At 37.4% G+C, this 16,267-nt stretch overlaps 1 protein-coding gene across 1 annotated transcript; it reads right to left on the bottom strand.

Moving 5' to 3' along the window:
- Positions 1–12,209: 12,209 nt before the first annotated feature.
- LOC131075343 (uncharacterized) lies at positions 12,210–14,438 on the bottom strand. Its single transcript, XM_058012158.2, has one exon. The coding sequence runs from the start codon at positions 14,152–14,154 to the stop codon at positions 12,625–12,627; it is 1,530 nt and encodes a 509-aa protein (XP_057868141.2). The 5' UTR covers positions 14,155–14,438; the 3' UTR covers positions 12,210–12,624.
- Between the last annotated feature and the right edge of the window lie 1,829 nt (positions 14,439–16,267).

Here is a 16,267-nt window from a genome sequence, read left to right as displayed (position 1 = left end):
GATAATATCCCCTTTACATGCAGAAGATGCTATCAGATTGGTCACATGGCAGCCAATTGTGCTAAAGCGAAAACCGAATATAGTGGCTACCTAGTGGAGGGAGGTTTCCCCCCACCATTACTCAGCAAGAGGAAAAAGAGCTGCTATAATTGCTAAGGGAGAACTGATTCAGGCTGTTGTAAGAAAGGAGGCTGATAAATCAGCAAAGGGCAAGACGAGTTTGGTCTCATCAACTCCTAAAGATATGGGGAAATTGATCTCTATTGATAAGAATAATGCTCTTGTTAGCTATTGATCAGATGAGGTTATAGATGGTAGCCATGGGGGATCACTTTGTGCAGAGGGGGTTAATGAAATTTCATCATGTGAGTCTGCTGGAATGTCTCAAGGTGACACTGTAGAGGGAGATGGGTGGATAGAGGTGCAGAGAAAGAGGAATAAGAAAGCAATGAAGGAAGGAGCCTTTAATCAACTTATTCGTACCCAAGATTCAAGTGGAGTTAAGTAGATGTCTGGTTGTTTGACCTGTTGATGGGTCTTTAATTTATGGTGATCTGTAGCATGGGGAGGTGGCTCCCTGGTTGTAGCCCCAACTGGTTCAGGCCAGGCTTAAAACCTGAATTATTATAAATAAAATAACTTTTACCAATCAAAAGAAAAAGGGCTTGCTGCATTTGAAAAAAGGCCACATGAAGCTCGGAGTGCACTTATGTGTGCAGAGAGTTTGAAGCAAAATATGAAATCAGAGAGGTACGTGGCACCCAAAAGAAGTTAAGTGTGGTGAATGATTTGCATCCTTCTCGAAGTTGCAAGGGGGGAAGCCTGACTGTTTTGGAACTTATTTGTGCAGAGAGTTTGAAGCAAAATATGAAATCAGAGAGGTAAGTGGCACCCAATAGAAGTTAAGTTTCGTGAATGATTTGCATGCTTCTCGAAGTTGCAAGGGGGGAAGCCTGACTGTTTTGGACTGATCTTCTTCATGTGCTCTGGTGGTCAGGATAGCTGTCTATTTTTGTCTTGGCTTGGGATGGTGCTGGTTGGCTATGTTTAACATTTTTTCTGTTGTATAGGATGGCTGGATTTGCTGCTTTTTTGTTATAAGAAAGGCAGGGTGATGTAGAACTTTAAATTATTTTTTTTATACTTAGGTAGTGATGAAGTCTAGTAAGTTTAGATTTTTTATATCTATTGCCTTGTGAAATAAAGATTATTACCCCGATAGGCATAACTCTACAATGGCAATAGACTTAAAACAAATGGCAAGTCTGATGCAAAAAAACTCTGCTTTGTTGAAGATTTGAAAGCTTTTAAAGCAAAAAGTTGCAGTGCAAAAGCATTGCTTTTAAAAATCGTTTTTTTTTGTCATTTTTATTATTTTGATACTTGTTTGGAAAGCAATTTTTTTTTTTTTTTTTTATGGGATTTGCTGTGCACGTGATCTTTGTCTGATAAAAAGAGCAATTGGCTGTGCTAGATAAAGATTACTTTCTCTGCTTTAATTTATTTTTAAAATTTGGTATCTATCAGCATATGTTACATAACTTTTAAAAACATCGATATGCTAGTATGTGTTGGTGAAGACCCCAGTAGAACACATAATGGTCAAAAGACTGAAATAAGGGAATAAAAATGTGCACACAAAGACACAATTTTCCACCACAAGCAAAACCAAATGCCTCTAAGTGGCTACCTTGCCTTTTAAATACTAGCCAATCTTACTAAAAAAGAAAAGAAAAATACTTTTGTTTTAGCTCGTGTAAAATCTCTATTGCTCAAGAAATATCATTTCAGTAGGCCTTTTGCCTCTCAGGCTATGACCTTTTATTGCAGCTAAATGTCCCTTATCATAGGTACACTTCATCTATGGTTTAATGGAATTTCTATGAATTCTATAAGGATTAGCTCTTCTATGGATAAACTTTATCTATGGTTTAATGGAATTTATATCAGGCTTCGAACCATGAAGTCCCTTTCAAAAGCCCTGCATCTACAAGGTAGTTGATAATGATTTTCATCCTGACAATAAAATTCAATTTCAAGACTTTTTGAACTATCCTTGGCCCTGATGATTGAAGGACACCAACTCACTAGCAGCACCTTCTCAAGGAATTTGGCATTGAAGGCTTCTGGCATGCCCTTGTTTTGTTGGATCACTAATTTATTTCTCCACAAGGATTACCTTCCCTACAAAGATGAGCTTCAAGTTATCATTGGAGACCAGGAGTGATCAAGTTGGTAAGGAGAAAGTGCAAATGCAAGTAATTTGAGATGGGAGCACATATGGAGCAGCAACTAGATCTTTAGAAAGGCTTCATGCGCCTTCCCCCAACCCTCTGCATGTGCATCTTCAATCATTGGAGTGGAAGTTTGAACCCCTATATTCTCATTACATGGAATTTGGCATTTTCATATGGTCAGTAAAAATTCAGGTGGAAGTGAATGGTGACCAACTGCTATCAATTCTTCCCCTGTACTGTCTTCAAGCAACTTCTGTAGGGGAAGACCCTACAAGATTGAATTTTGTAACCACAATAAAATGTGCCCAAGGTGTCGCGTCTACACATAGAATCTCTTATCATGGCAAAGGCTAGGGCCCTAGCAAATGTTGAAAATTCCTGAACACACAAAAATAATCCAGGATTGACTGTTGTAACCAGAGCAAAATGTGCCCCAAAGATGTTGTCTGCACATATAAGTTCTCATGGCAGTCAGGCAAGGACCTTGTGAATGTTTATTTCCTACATGGGCCCAAGAAATCAATGATGGACCTGCTAAAATTGGGCTTGGCAGAAGACTTGGCAACAAAGGTATTTCATGTAATGGAGTAAGGGAAGATCTTGTAGAATGGAACAAGAGGAAGATCAATTTCCTGTCTGACATTGTTGGAAAGAAAGGCTGTGGTCCAGATTTTGGGAGGCAGAAATGTCTTCATCATGACTGAGGACGCAGTCGCAAGGTTGCTGATGCAGGTCATCAAAGGTGGTAACTTCTATGGATTTGATATTGGCTTTGCAATTGATCAGTGTTCCTTCAATCTCAACTAGCAGAGCAGACCCTTCCTCCCCTACCCTTCTGGATTAGTTCTTTTCCTAGTGAGATTAGTTTTTGTAATGTTTCCAGTCTGTGGTCAGACTTCACAATTAAAAACTAGTAGGCGACCAATTTTGCTTACTGTGAATGTAATGACAATGTCTATGTAGATCTTTTGGGTGTTAATTTTAACACTTTCAGATTAACTAAAATCAGAGAATCAGAATTTGTTTACTTATTAGGTTAATTAGTAAGGAGATTTATAGTTTCAGATTTAAACACTGTGAAGAAAAGAATGAAATAGAGACAAGACACAGTTACCCTGGGAAAACCTCCTAGGAGGAAAAACCCAGCCAGAAAAGATCCTCGGATCTGATTATGGATTATGGTTATGTAATCATTACAATACTTATCTCAAGCACTTGTAGAAATAGAAGTTGCTGTCACAGAAAGAATGGCAGATTGGTTGACTGTCATATGTGTGTTGATTGTTGATGGCTTGCTGCTCCTTTAACCCAGATTTGCAGACCCTCAAGGAATTTGCACTATCTTCAACTTGGTTTGCTTTCTTCTAATGATAGAGTTCACACCTCAACTGGCAGATATAGATTGCTGATATGACAGATATGATTTCTGTATGTGCAGATGTAGACTTTCTTCCTGAGGTTCGCATTATCCAGACTTGTATATTTCGCATGAAGTGAAAGCTTGAATTGATGATTTGTGATGAGGGTTGAATGCTCATTTATATGTGGAGCGAATCCTTTTAGTATGTCGGCCTTGCAAAGTAATAAAACCTTTTAATTATTTAATTCACTAAATTGCTTAATGCGAAGTTAGGATAGGCCCTATCATGAGGCGTGTAGATTTTAGTGAAGCGTGGAGGTATAGGGCCCAGCCCTTATGCGTTGGAGAAGGGGTTGGCCCCCTTAGGCGGATTCCAATGTTGCCCAAGGCAATTGGAATCTGCCGCCCTAATTACAAACGACGCTCCCTCTTAATTAGGGAGGAGAACATAACCATAATCTTCCATCTTGCACACGTGCAAAAGATGGATTACATAATCAGAATATTGTAGTCTTCCATCTTGCACACAAGCATATAATGGAACTACATAACCTTCCAGCTCGCACACAAGCATAGACTGGATCCACCTTACATTGCCTGCAGAGGGTGGAGAGGATCTTTTTCTACCATCTTACATTGCCCGCAGAGGATGGTCAACAATTACACTTCTCCCTGAGAAGATTACAATACCATCTTACATTGCCCGCAGAGGATGGTTAACAATTACACTTCTCCCTGAGAAGATTACAATACCATCTTACATTGCCCGCAGACGATGGTTTAATAATTACACTTCTCCCTAAGAAGATTTACAATACCATCTTACATTGCCCGCAGAGGATGGTTAATAATTACACTTCTCCCTAAGAAGTTTACAATACCACCTTACATTGCCCGCAGAGGGTGGTTTAATACAACACAATGTATTACTGAAATTGAGACTCCTTCTCAATTAGGTTTTCATTTTCCACAATACAGAGTCTGTCCCTGAAGTACACAAACTTCACTTTGGACAGAGGCTTGGTAAGAATATCTGCAACCTGCTCATCAGTGCTGACATACTTCAGCTGAATAACACCTCTTTGCACCATATCCCAAATGAAATGATAATGAGTTTCCACATGTTTTGACATGTCATGAAACACTGGATTGATAGACATTTTAATACAACTCTGGTTATCACAGTGAATAACTGTAGGATCCCAAGGCTCCCCAAACAGCCCAGCAAGAAGCTTACGAAGCCACACTACTTCTCTGGAAGCTACACTTGCTGCAATATACTCAGCTTCAGCAGTACTCAATGCCACTGAGGATTGTTTTCTGCAAGCCCAAGAGATTACTACGGATCCCAAGCTAAAGCAAATACCGGAGGTGCTTTTTCTGTCTTTGACACTTCCAGCCCAGTCTGCATCTGAATAACCTTCCAAGGTTATTGAAGTGTTCAGTGGATACTTCAGCCCAAAACCAACTGTGCCTCGTAAGTATCTTAGGATGTGTTTGGCCGCAACAAGATGAACATGTTTGGGCATGCTCATAAACTGGCTGAGAGCATTCACACCAAAACATATGTCTGGTCTAGTGTTAACTAGATACATCAGTGATCCAATCAACTGTCGGTACTCTGATGGATCTGCAAAATCAGAGCTAGCTGCAGAAACACTTAACTTCTTTAAGTTAGATTCCATAGGAGTAGACATGGGTTTACAATCCATCATTCTAAATCTTTTCAAAATGTCAATAGTATACTTTCCTTGACTTAGAAAAATTTCGTTAGATCTTTGCCATACTTCTAGACCTAGGAAATAATGCATTAGACCTAAGTCTTTCATTTCAAATTCTGAAGCTAGTTCTTTCTTGCATCTGATAATAAGTTCATCTTTACCAGTAAGGAATAAGTCATCCACATATAGAACTAGAATTAGCATTTCATCATTGACTACTTTAAAGTATATGTTAGAGTCAACATCATTTTTACAAAAACCTAGACTTAGCAAGCATTTATCAATTCTTTCATACCAAGCACGAGGAGCTTGTTTAAGGCCATACAGAGCTTTCTTCAACCTACACACATGAGTTAATCTATCATGAATCTCATATCCCTCAGGTTGCTCAATATAGACCTCTTCCTCAATGACACCATTAAGGAAGGCAGTCTTAACATCCATCTGATGTAGTTTCCAACCCCTAGCAGCAGCAAAAGCTATTATCGTTCTAATAGAAGTATATCTAGCAACAGGAGCAAATGTTTCTTCATAGTCTATGCCTTCCTTTTGAAAAAAACCACGAGCTACAAATCTAGCCTTATATTTTTCAATACTACCATCAGCATTATGTTTAATTTTAAACAACCATTTAGAGGAAACAACAGATTTACCTTTGGGCCTGGGCACAATATCCCACACATCATTCTTGATGATTGACTGATACTCTTCATCCATAGCAAGCTTCCAGGCATGATGAATCAAGGCTTCTTCAACATTGCAAGGTTCAGATTCAATAAGATTACACATCAATGCAATGTAGTTGGAGAATACCTGAGGTCTCTTAGATTCACGGAAGGTGCCACTGGGAGCAGCAAATCTTTAGGCTTCTTGAATGGTGTTTCTTACCCAAAGAGGCCTCTTTTTGGTAACGACAATGTCACTAGGAATATCAGTGGGATTCATGGGCACTGGTGGATCATTATGTTCTTCTTGAGGTGGAGGTTCAACTAGCTCCCTCTGAATCTCAGGGTTAGTATCAACATTTATATCTAGATTGTCATTAGCTTCATCAATAACACAAGAACCTTTCGATTTCTTAAAAGCAATGTCTTCTTCAAATGTAACATCCCTACTTACCTCAACATACCTTTGACCCGGGATGTTTATCCTGAATGCCTTAGAGGATTCACTGTAGCCAACTAGCATGCCTTTCTTTCTGGAGGGTTCCAACTTTGATCGCTTTTCCTTGGGCACATGAACATAAATGGGACTTCCAAAAATTCTGAGGTGACTGATGTCTGGTTTGGATCCTGTGAAGGCTTCTTCAGGGGTCATGTTCTTTAGAACACGGTGTGGACATCTATTCTGGATATACACTGTTGTTCTAAAAGCCTCAGCCCATAGGAAGGTCTGCAAGTCTTGATCGTGAATCATAGCCTTTGCAGCCTCAACAATAGTCATATTATTTCTTTCAGCAACACCATTTGTTGAAGATTGTATGGAACACAAAACTCCCTCTTAATTCCTGACTCAACACAAAAATCATGAAAGCTACCGGAGGTGTACTCACTTCCATTGTCAGATCTTAGACATTTAATTCTTTTACCAGAGGAGTTTTCAGTTAATGCCTTAAACTCTTTAAATTTACTTAAGACTTCATCAAATTCTTTAGATTTCAAGAAGTAGATCCAAGTTTTCCTAGAGAAATCATCTATGAAGATTACATAATAAAAAAATCCACTAGGAGATGCTATAGACATAGGACCACATAAATCAGAGTGAACAAGTTCTAGTTTGACTTTAGCTCTATTTTCACTTTTATGAAAAGGACTTTTAAATTTTTTTTCCTATAGCACAACCTTTACAAGTATTATCATGAATTTAACTGAGTTTAAGCATACCTTTGACTATCTTTTCAAGGGAGGGAAGAGCTTGATAATGCAAGTGTCCAAGTCTTCTATGCCATAGCTCACAGGATTCAGGAGCCTCATTAATGAGGGCTTGAATAGGGTTAGTAGAGAGTTTATAAAGACTATCATATCTATGACCAATTATACGAGCAGATTTAAAACTAGATTTCTTAGGCTAAGCAAGAACTTTTCTCTCAGAAAATGCAATTTGATAACCTTTATCTTCTAGAGCAGAAATGGAAATTAGGTTTCTTTTAATTCCAGGAACAAACAAGATATCACTAAGGTGCAGAGAAATACCAGAGTCTAAATTTAGAGAAGTAGAGTCAGAACCTCTTACCGAATAACGAGCGTCATCACCAATTACCACGTGAAGGCTAGTATCCTTTTCTACAAAGTCTGAAAGATGATCACAGTAGCCTGTGATGTTTCTGGAGGCACCACTATCAATCAACCATGTGTTACTATCTGAAGGAACACTGCTAGATAGAGCGGAGATGAATAGGAAGTCATCATTTTGTTCTAAGACTTCATTTAGGTTGGCTTCACTTTGGGTAAGGTTATTTTGACATTCTTTAGCATAGTGACCAAATTTGTCACATCTAAAGCATCGGACACACGAGGTATCTCTTGGTTTCTTCCAAGGGTGTTGGGAACTAAATGGTCTGAATTCCCTATTTCTTTTTTGATAAGGTTTCTTCCAATTTTCCCCTTTCTTGCATTGGGCTGCAAGCATGTGATGATCATCTACATGGGGACTTTTGGTTTGCCCTCTTGTGATGAGGCGAGACTCTTCTTGGATGCAATCATTCTTAAAGCGATCAAGGGTAGGTAACTCAGTTCTGCCACTTATGGTTTGGATAAAGCACTCCCATGAGTGAGGTAGACCATTTAGGACAATCATGACAAGATCTTTGTCTTCCATATTATGACCAGTTAAACCTAATTGATTCTTTAAAACTGAAATTCTCATAAAGTAGGAAATAACAGAATTTTCTTTTGCCATTTTGATATTAAGTAGTTGTTGTATTAAAGTAATTGCCCTACTGAGATTGTTAACTTCATAAGTACCTTGTAGATGGCTGAACATTTCCCTTGCAGTGGTAAAAGAGGCAATAGAGGTGACTAGGTGGTCTTTGACTGAATCAATGAGAATCTTCCTGGCCTTGACAGCATCCTTTTTGAATTGTTTTAGCTCGGCTGCATCTGAAGGTTCAGTTAGCTCTTTCGCTTCTATAAATTGGAGAAGATCTTCTTCCTCTATGGCCAACTCGATTCGAACCTTCCATGTTGTAAAATTGAGATTCCCATCAAGCCTATCTTCAACTTTCAGCCCCATTGACCTGACTTGCAAATGCGCAACAATTTGGAAATAAAGGAGTACTAATTCTAAAATCTGAAAGTTGATCTAGCCTATAGCTCTAATACTATGTTAATTTTAACACTTTCAGATTAACTAAAATCAGAGAATCAGAATTTGTTTACTTATTAGGTTAATTAGTAAGGAGATTTATAGTTTCAGACTTAAACACTGTGAAGAAAAGAATGAAATAGAGACAAGACACAGTTACCCTGGGAAAACCTCCTAGGAGGAAAAACCCAGCCAGAAAAGATCCTCGGATCTGATTATCGATTATGGTTATGTAATCATTACAATACTTATCTCAAGAACTTGTAGAAATAGAAGTTGCTGTCACAGAAAGAATGGCAGATTGGTTGACTGTCATATGTGTGTTGATTGTTGATGGCTTGCTGCTCCTTTAACCCAGATTTGCAGACCCTCAAGGAATTCGCACTATCTTCAACTTGGTTTGCTTTCTTCTAATGATAGAGTTCACACCTCAACTGGCAGATATAGATTGCTGATATGACAGATATGATTTCTGTATGTGCAGATGTAGACTTTCTTCCCGAGGTTCGCATTATCCAGACTTGTATATTTCGCATGAAGTGAAAGCTTGAATTGATGATTTGTGATGAGGGTTGAATGCTCATTTATATGTGGAGCAAATCCTTTTAGTATGTCGGCCTTGCAAAGTAATAAAACCTTTTAATTATTTAATTCACTAAATTGCTTAATGCGAAGTTAGGATAGGCCCTATCATGAGGCGTGTAGATTTTAGTGAAGCGTGGAGGTATAGGGCCCAGCCCTTATGCGCTGGAGAAGGGGCTGGCCCCCTTAGGCGGATTCCAATGTTGCCCAAGGCAATTGGAATCCGCCGCCCTAATTACAAACAACATTGGGTTGCCTCTTTATGTGTAATTGGCACTATTTGCCAAGATCCAGGCCACAGCCCATTGAAACACTTGATGTTATCATTTTTTCAGGGAAAGGGTTCCAAACAAAGCTCTTCATTTACCAATCCAAATAAATCCTCTCCAAGAGATCCTCCATCCCTTAGCAATGCATTTACACAACTGCCAAAGCTACATGATAAAACAAAAATCCCAAAAGAATCATACTTCCTGCTTACAAAATAAACAAGGTCAGTTTAAACTTTTACCTACTTCCATTAAAATTTTAGTTACTTATGAAGCTTAACCAGCCTCACTAATGCATAATAAAAACAATAAGCTTTATATTCAGTAGCAGGACTGAGATCCAAGTTACCTGGTCAGGGGTTCAATCTACAGATTCAATCCCAAAAAAAATTAGGTGGGGGTTTAGGGGGCTTTGTTTTAGGTTCCTCCATACGAAAACATTTAAAAACCATAAATATCTAGAAATTTGCAGCACTAATTAAGTTCATAATGACATATAGTATCAAATAATAAACAATAATGTCTACAATCAACTATCAGTGATCAGGCTTTAGCATCGTATGGATCTTCAAAAATAATATCATTGCTATTAATATTAGATGATGTAGCTACAAGTATATTAAATGACCCACAAGCAAAGCCACTGGGATTGGCATGCTTGTTAGCTGGCTTGTCCTGAACAAAACAATGTAGAAAGCTGGGAGGTGGAAGCGTCCAAGTTAAGGAATGAAATATAGAAAGTCGCTTTGTCTTAATACTCTAAAAGGGTGAACCTGGAATATAATAAACACTTCCTTTCACTCTTATTCAGGTTATGGTATCTGAATCTAAACCTACGATGATTTAATATCTAATAACAAGTAGCACCCTCATTTAAGTTAGTGGTCAAGTATTAATGTTGGTGCATGTACTATCTAAGGTTTTTGTTGACCAACTCAAAAGTCTTGGTGAATTATCTCAGACAATCAATGAAGAGGAAATTGTGTATGGCAATCTCATTTCAATTGACACAATCCTTCAATTGCGTGATGCTTATGCATGTACAGTTGTCTAATACTGCATCTCTACATCTGCAGTTAGCCATTGATGCTTCTCCACAAGAGGGAGGCAGACCAAGGTTGGGAGCGGGAGAAGCAAAGGGTGTTGTTGGGAATCAGATGCATATGCACCAATGCTCCATGCCAAAGTGTCACAAACACAGATGAGACATCCCTCTGTTCTGAATTTTTTCTCACATCCTAGTAACATTTTAGGGTTTTTTGGCATATGGTGGACGATTCCTATTTTACGACTCTAATTGGAAATTCACAAACATCCTCTAGACATTAGGATGCATTCCCATCTGTTTGGAACATACAACATCACCCATGTCAAACACTGTTTTAAAAATACATGTTTTGTAAAATTATATAAAAACAAAAGTGGGAAATGAAATTAGAAAATGTTTTGAGGCTGTTCATGGAAGCACAAGATTTGCCCAAAAGCACCTCAACGACCTTGTGTATAAGAAAACAATCTTTTTTGACACAAGGGAAAGAGACTCCTGTTCCAACTGAATAGATAATATCAAACAATCTTTTCAGCAAACTTCAAAAACAATTTTTTTGGCATCCAGGGGGCGATTCCTATTTTACTACTGTAATTGGAAATTCACAAACATCCTCAAGACATCGGGATGCATTCCCATCTGTTTGGAACGTACATCACCCATGTCAACCACTGTATTAAAAATACATGTTTTGTTTGTAAAATTATATAAAAACAAAAGTGGGGAATGAAATTGAAACACGTTTGAGGCTGTTCATAGAAGCACAAGATTGACCCAAAAGCACCTCAATGACCTTATTTAGAATAAAACAATCTTTTTGACACAAGGGAACAAGATTCCTGTTACAACTGAATTAGATAATATCAAACGATCTTTTTGGCATTCAGGGGACGATTCCTATTTTACGACTGTAGTTGGAAATTCACAAACATCCTTGAGACATCGGGATGCATTCCCATCTGTTTGGAACATACAACATCGCCCATGTCAACCATTGTTTTAAAAAATACATGTTTTATAAAATTATATAAAAACAAAAGTGGGCAATGAAATTGGAACATGTTTCAGGATGTTCATAGAACAACAAGATTGACCCAAAAGCACCTCAATGACCTTGCTTATAAGAAAACAAACTTTATGAGACAAGGGAAGGAGACTCCTGTTACAACTGAATTAGATAATATCGAACCAAATTCTCATTGGATTGTTGAGAATATGTTGTAGAGATGAAATCTGTGTTTTCCAATGGAATCAATGGAAGGGGCAGAAGGGAAAATGTGCAAGCACAAGCAAAAACAAAAGCGTCAGGAGGGCCTAAACAAGATGATGACACGTCCAAAGATGGATTTGTTCCTGAGGAGGACTCTTTACCAAACAGTTTGAACTTGCATCCAATGAGGAACTTTAGTCAAAGAAGAAAGTTGTAAGATATATTACGGAAATGTAATTTTCTATATTGATGATCACTCGTCGTGACATCGAGATGTGCATTGTACTCCTTTTTAGTCTAATTCGAATTGAAAATATACCTATGCATTCTCTAGATTACTTTCTTCTCGTAACTGAAGGAGATATAATCCACCATTTATTATAGATTTTTATTTCGAAAAAAAATTATCATATAAGACCATAAGAAGGGTAAACAGATCCAGTAGCATTCATTTCAATGTGCAATGTGAATGCTAAAAGGAAGATAATTTGAAGTTCAGATTGAGTCTTTTCAGGGAACATACATAAAATATGATCTGTGTTTACATATGACCTTTTACGAATAACAATTTGTAAAAGCTGTTGAGAATACATCAAAGTCAGGGTTTGCATTTCCTTGTCACACCTCTCTAATGCATGTCCCAACGATCTGAAAGAATCAACTAAAACTAGATTTAGGAATTTATGCAACAATTCTGCAACTCCTAATATCCAAGTAATCCCACTTAAATAGAAGACAATGTACATTTAGTATTTACAAATACTTTGAAGCAATATTGCAAACTGGATAAAAAACAATCAATTGGGAGATAAGCCAATTAACCATAAGGATAGGACCTCAATAGAAACCTTGTGACAACAAAGTTAAACTTGTAACCATTATTCTATGAATTGATCAAGGCTTGATGTCGTCATCATCAACATCCCAGCTTAAATCCTCGTCATCCTCAATAGCGTTGATTCTTTTGCGGATATCTGCCCTGTGGGGGCTTCCTCCCGCAGCCAATTTCTTTTCATCAACGCAGCTGAGATCTTCAATCTCATCCCAGCCAAGGTCCTCCTCATCGTGAGAAGATGAGGGTTTGCTAGAAACAACAGAAAACTCACTACTTTTGCTAGATTCTGCAGGGTATGTTTTTACTTCCAAAAAGGTCGGATCACCACTTTCATCATCGACCTTTGGACTCTCACCATTTCCTTCCTTGGTATTTAATTTCTGGCCCAAAATTTCATCATCCCTTGGTTTTTCTACCACAATTTCACTAGACTCTGCTTCTTCGGTCATTTCTTCAACATGTTCGAGTGCTGGCTCAGCTTTTTGGGCAATTTCTGGCTTCTTTTCCATCTGTCCTGCAATATCTGGCTTCTTTCCCGTCTCTTCTGCAATTTCTTGTTTTGCAACCAAATTTTGATCGGATTGGGATAGCTGAACGGAATTCTCTCCAGCTTCCTCGTTAATCTCTGGCTTGGCTCCCAAATCCTTGCCAATTTTTAGATTGTTCATCCCAATATCCTCTTTCAACTCAATCTCATCATCATCATCATCTACTTCCCAGCTCAGATCTTCATCATCCGGTGAAATAATAGCCCTCTTCACAAGATCAGCCCTGGCTTCTTCCGCCTGTTTCAACTTATGCAGCCGATAAAAGTACCGCGTCCAGAAGGTCTCGTAATCCACAATCTTTGGCACAAGCCTGAACTTGACCTCCTCCATGAACACATTCTCCCTGCACAAAACTTCCACCTCCTCCGCCTTCTCCTCCAGTCTAAACCCCGCTTTCCAAGCCTCGAAATCCTCGGCATCCTCAGGCTCTCGGCAATAAGTATTGCTATCAAGCTGCATGGCTCTAATCTGAGCCTCAAACCTACTGTACTTCTGGACACCGACATTACTATAAACAGAAGAGGAAGAAGACGACTCGACCTGATCATTACTGGAATTTTCCTTATCCTCATCAAGCTTTGAGATTAAATCCTTACCTTCTGCCAAGATGTCGGTGGTTCCGCGCCAGACAGTGCTGCCGAACTCGTCAATGACCTGTCCAACGCTCTCCAGCGACTCTTGCGCCACTGAAGCACCGGCTTCCAGAGAATTGGGAAGATCTTTCACCGCGCGGCTTGCAACCTCGCGGATCGCCTCCGTCTCCTTCTTCAGCCCCGTGCGAAACTCGTCCAGATCACGCCGATAGGCTTCGATTACTTCCTCTGATTTTGAAGTGAGGACCTTCACCAGCCCTCCAAAGTTCCAAATTCCCCCACTAGTCTCCTCTGCAGCCGAATCCTCATCATTTTCCCAGCCATCCGTCGCATCCTGGTCCGCATTCTCTTCATTTTTCAGCGGCGAAGCTTCCTCGTCCGCATTTTCTGTAGTTTGCACCGGTGAAGCATCCTCCGCTTCGAAAAACGCCGTCTTGAAAAAATTCATTTTCGAGTATTTTGGCAGAAAATATAGATCAATTCCACTTAAATTTGCAGAGATGAAATCGTTAGGACTTGAGGATTCTCTTCTTGCTGCTGTGGATTTTGATGCGGAAGGAAATTCCCAGGAAACCCTAGCTCTGAAGGCGTTTGGATGGCTTCTTCGTTACCCTTGAAGTTGTCATTCAATTGGAGGTGAAGTAACGGGTATGGCTCTTTCCCGAAGAAACAGAAAGCGATAATTTAGGTCAACGTCACAAATTGTCATGTCGCATAATAACCATGCAAGTGAAACCAAAAAACTTCAAAACTGCCCAGAATACATGTACTTTTTTTTTTCGAGGAAATGGATGAAAATAATAATCCTGAGGTCGAAGTAATCTATGCTTTCAAAATAGGGCACCGAAAAATGGGTTAATTTTTTATCAATAGATTTGTTGTCAAACAAAATGTTTAAATTATTCATAGTTAAAATGTTCTCATAATTGATCTTATAAAACACTTCATGACAAAATGTCATTATGTCTATCACTCCTATATTGCAACATAGGCATATTCTCTTTTCTCACTCTACTTTAAATTGATAGCTCACCAAATGACAAATGTTTGTGGTGGTTTTCATAAGTTGGAAGACCACTAATCTATTTCTTTTATGTTGTTCTATTATTGTGGTGTTAGGTTGTTTCCTTGTTGTGTTTTGTGTTTTTTCAATCTTTTATTTCATGGTACATTTATTATCTATGCTTCTCAAATTTTAGTTTCACTTTTCATGAGACTCGAACTGTTTGTCTCTATAGCATTTTTGTTGTATAATGCTCAAGCTCTTTAATCATTTTTTTAACAATATCAAAAATTATCTTGAATTGGTTTTCTGACTCTGTGTCATTTTTTCTATAAGGTTTTAATCCCTTTTTGACAATATCAAAGATTATCTTTAATTGATGTTTTTTTTAATTTGTTGATAGTCTCTTATTATTGTAGTCTTAGAGAGATTCAGATATGGTTGACAACCTAATCAAGGAATATATCATCACCATAATCAATTGTTTTCAATTAATTGAATTATAATCCTTTGGTTCATTATGTACTTCAACTTTTAATTAGTTCGGATTTTAAATAATATATTTTTTTTAACCAAAAATAATATATTTCAATAAGTGAGTTAAGAATTTATTAGTATTGTTCAGGGTTGAAATATTAAGAAAGGATGAACTATACAAGATATATAGTGAATATTTTATTTGTACATAATCACTCATTGATCATCAATCTTCTACATAATTTCACTCATACATGAACCCTTAAACATTAAATTACATTATATATGTATGTGTGTACATACATATATATACATATATACAACATACATACATACATATAATCTTAAATATTAGATTGCACTTTTTTATATATGGGTCCCTTAAACATTAGGTTGCACATTTTTTTCTTTATATGTGAGGATCTCTTAAACATTAAGTTACCTATTTTATTTTATAAAAACTAAAAGTTTAGTGGTCCATATTTGAATAATATTGTCATACAAGGATGGTTGAATAAAATGTGATTTAAGTATATTTTGACATTTATATTCTAATCTTAAATTAACTATCACTCTCACTCATTCTTAATGTATTTTCACTCTTCTCATTGATGCTTACTATATTATAGTAGTTTTCATGTTGTAATTCTATCATTACAACCGATAAGAATCTCTTTTATGTAAAATTTATGGATTATCTTTCTATATGTAACTTTTGCATTTCATGTATTGTATAGTAATGAGAAATATTATGAAAATTAGTGGTGCTTTTTTTTTTTGTTTTACATTTATGAAATGAAATTTGCTTATGTATACAACATTTACATTGTGTGGTTGTCTATTTCCATTCTTTTACAAGAATGATTCATGAAGTCACGAGATTTTTATATAAAACATTTATATTTTTTAAATGGATTTTATTTGTACAACAATTTGTATGCACCATTAAAAAACATTCTTCAATATTATAAAAAAGAAGCATACTTTTTCATTAAAAGTTTTCATATTATGTTATGTGTGTTCCTTCCGTGACCACTAGAAAATATTTGTAAATTCACAAATTTGGTGTTTCCCTTTTTAT

This window comes from Cryptomeria japonica, chromosome 2, assembly GCF_030272615.1.
Source record: "Cryptomeria japonica chromosome 2, Sugi_1.0, whole genome shotgun sequence".
Classification (NCBI taxonomy): Eukaryota; Viridiplantae; Streptophyta; class Pinopsida; order Cupressales; family Cupressaceae; genus Cryptomeria; species Cryptomeria japonica.
The sequence above is the reverse complement of the archived record's forward strand: the minus strand, read 5'-3'. Positions and strand labels throughout refer to the sequence as shown.

Bases quoted from the DNA above. Each gene is read 5' to 3' on its own strand.
- LOC131075343 (XM_058012158.2), bottom strand. From the start codon at position 14,154: ATGAATTTTTTCAAGACGGCGTTTTTCGAAGCGGAGGATGCTTCACCG.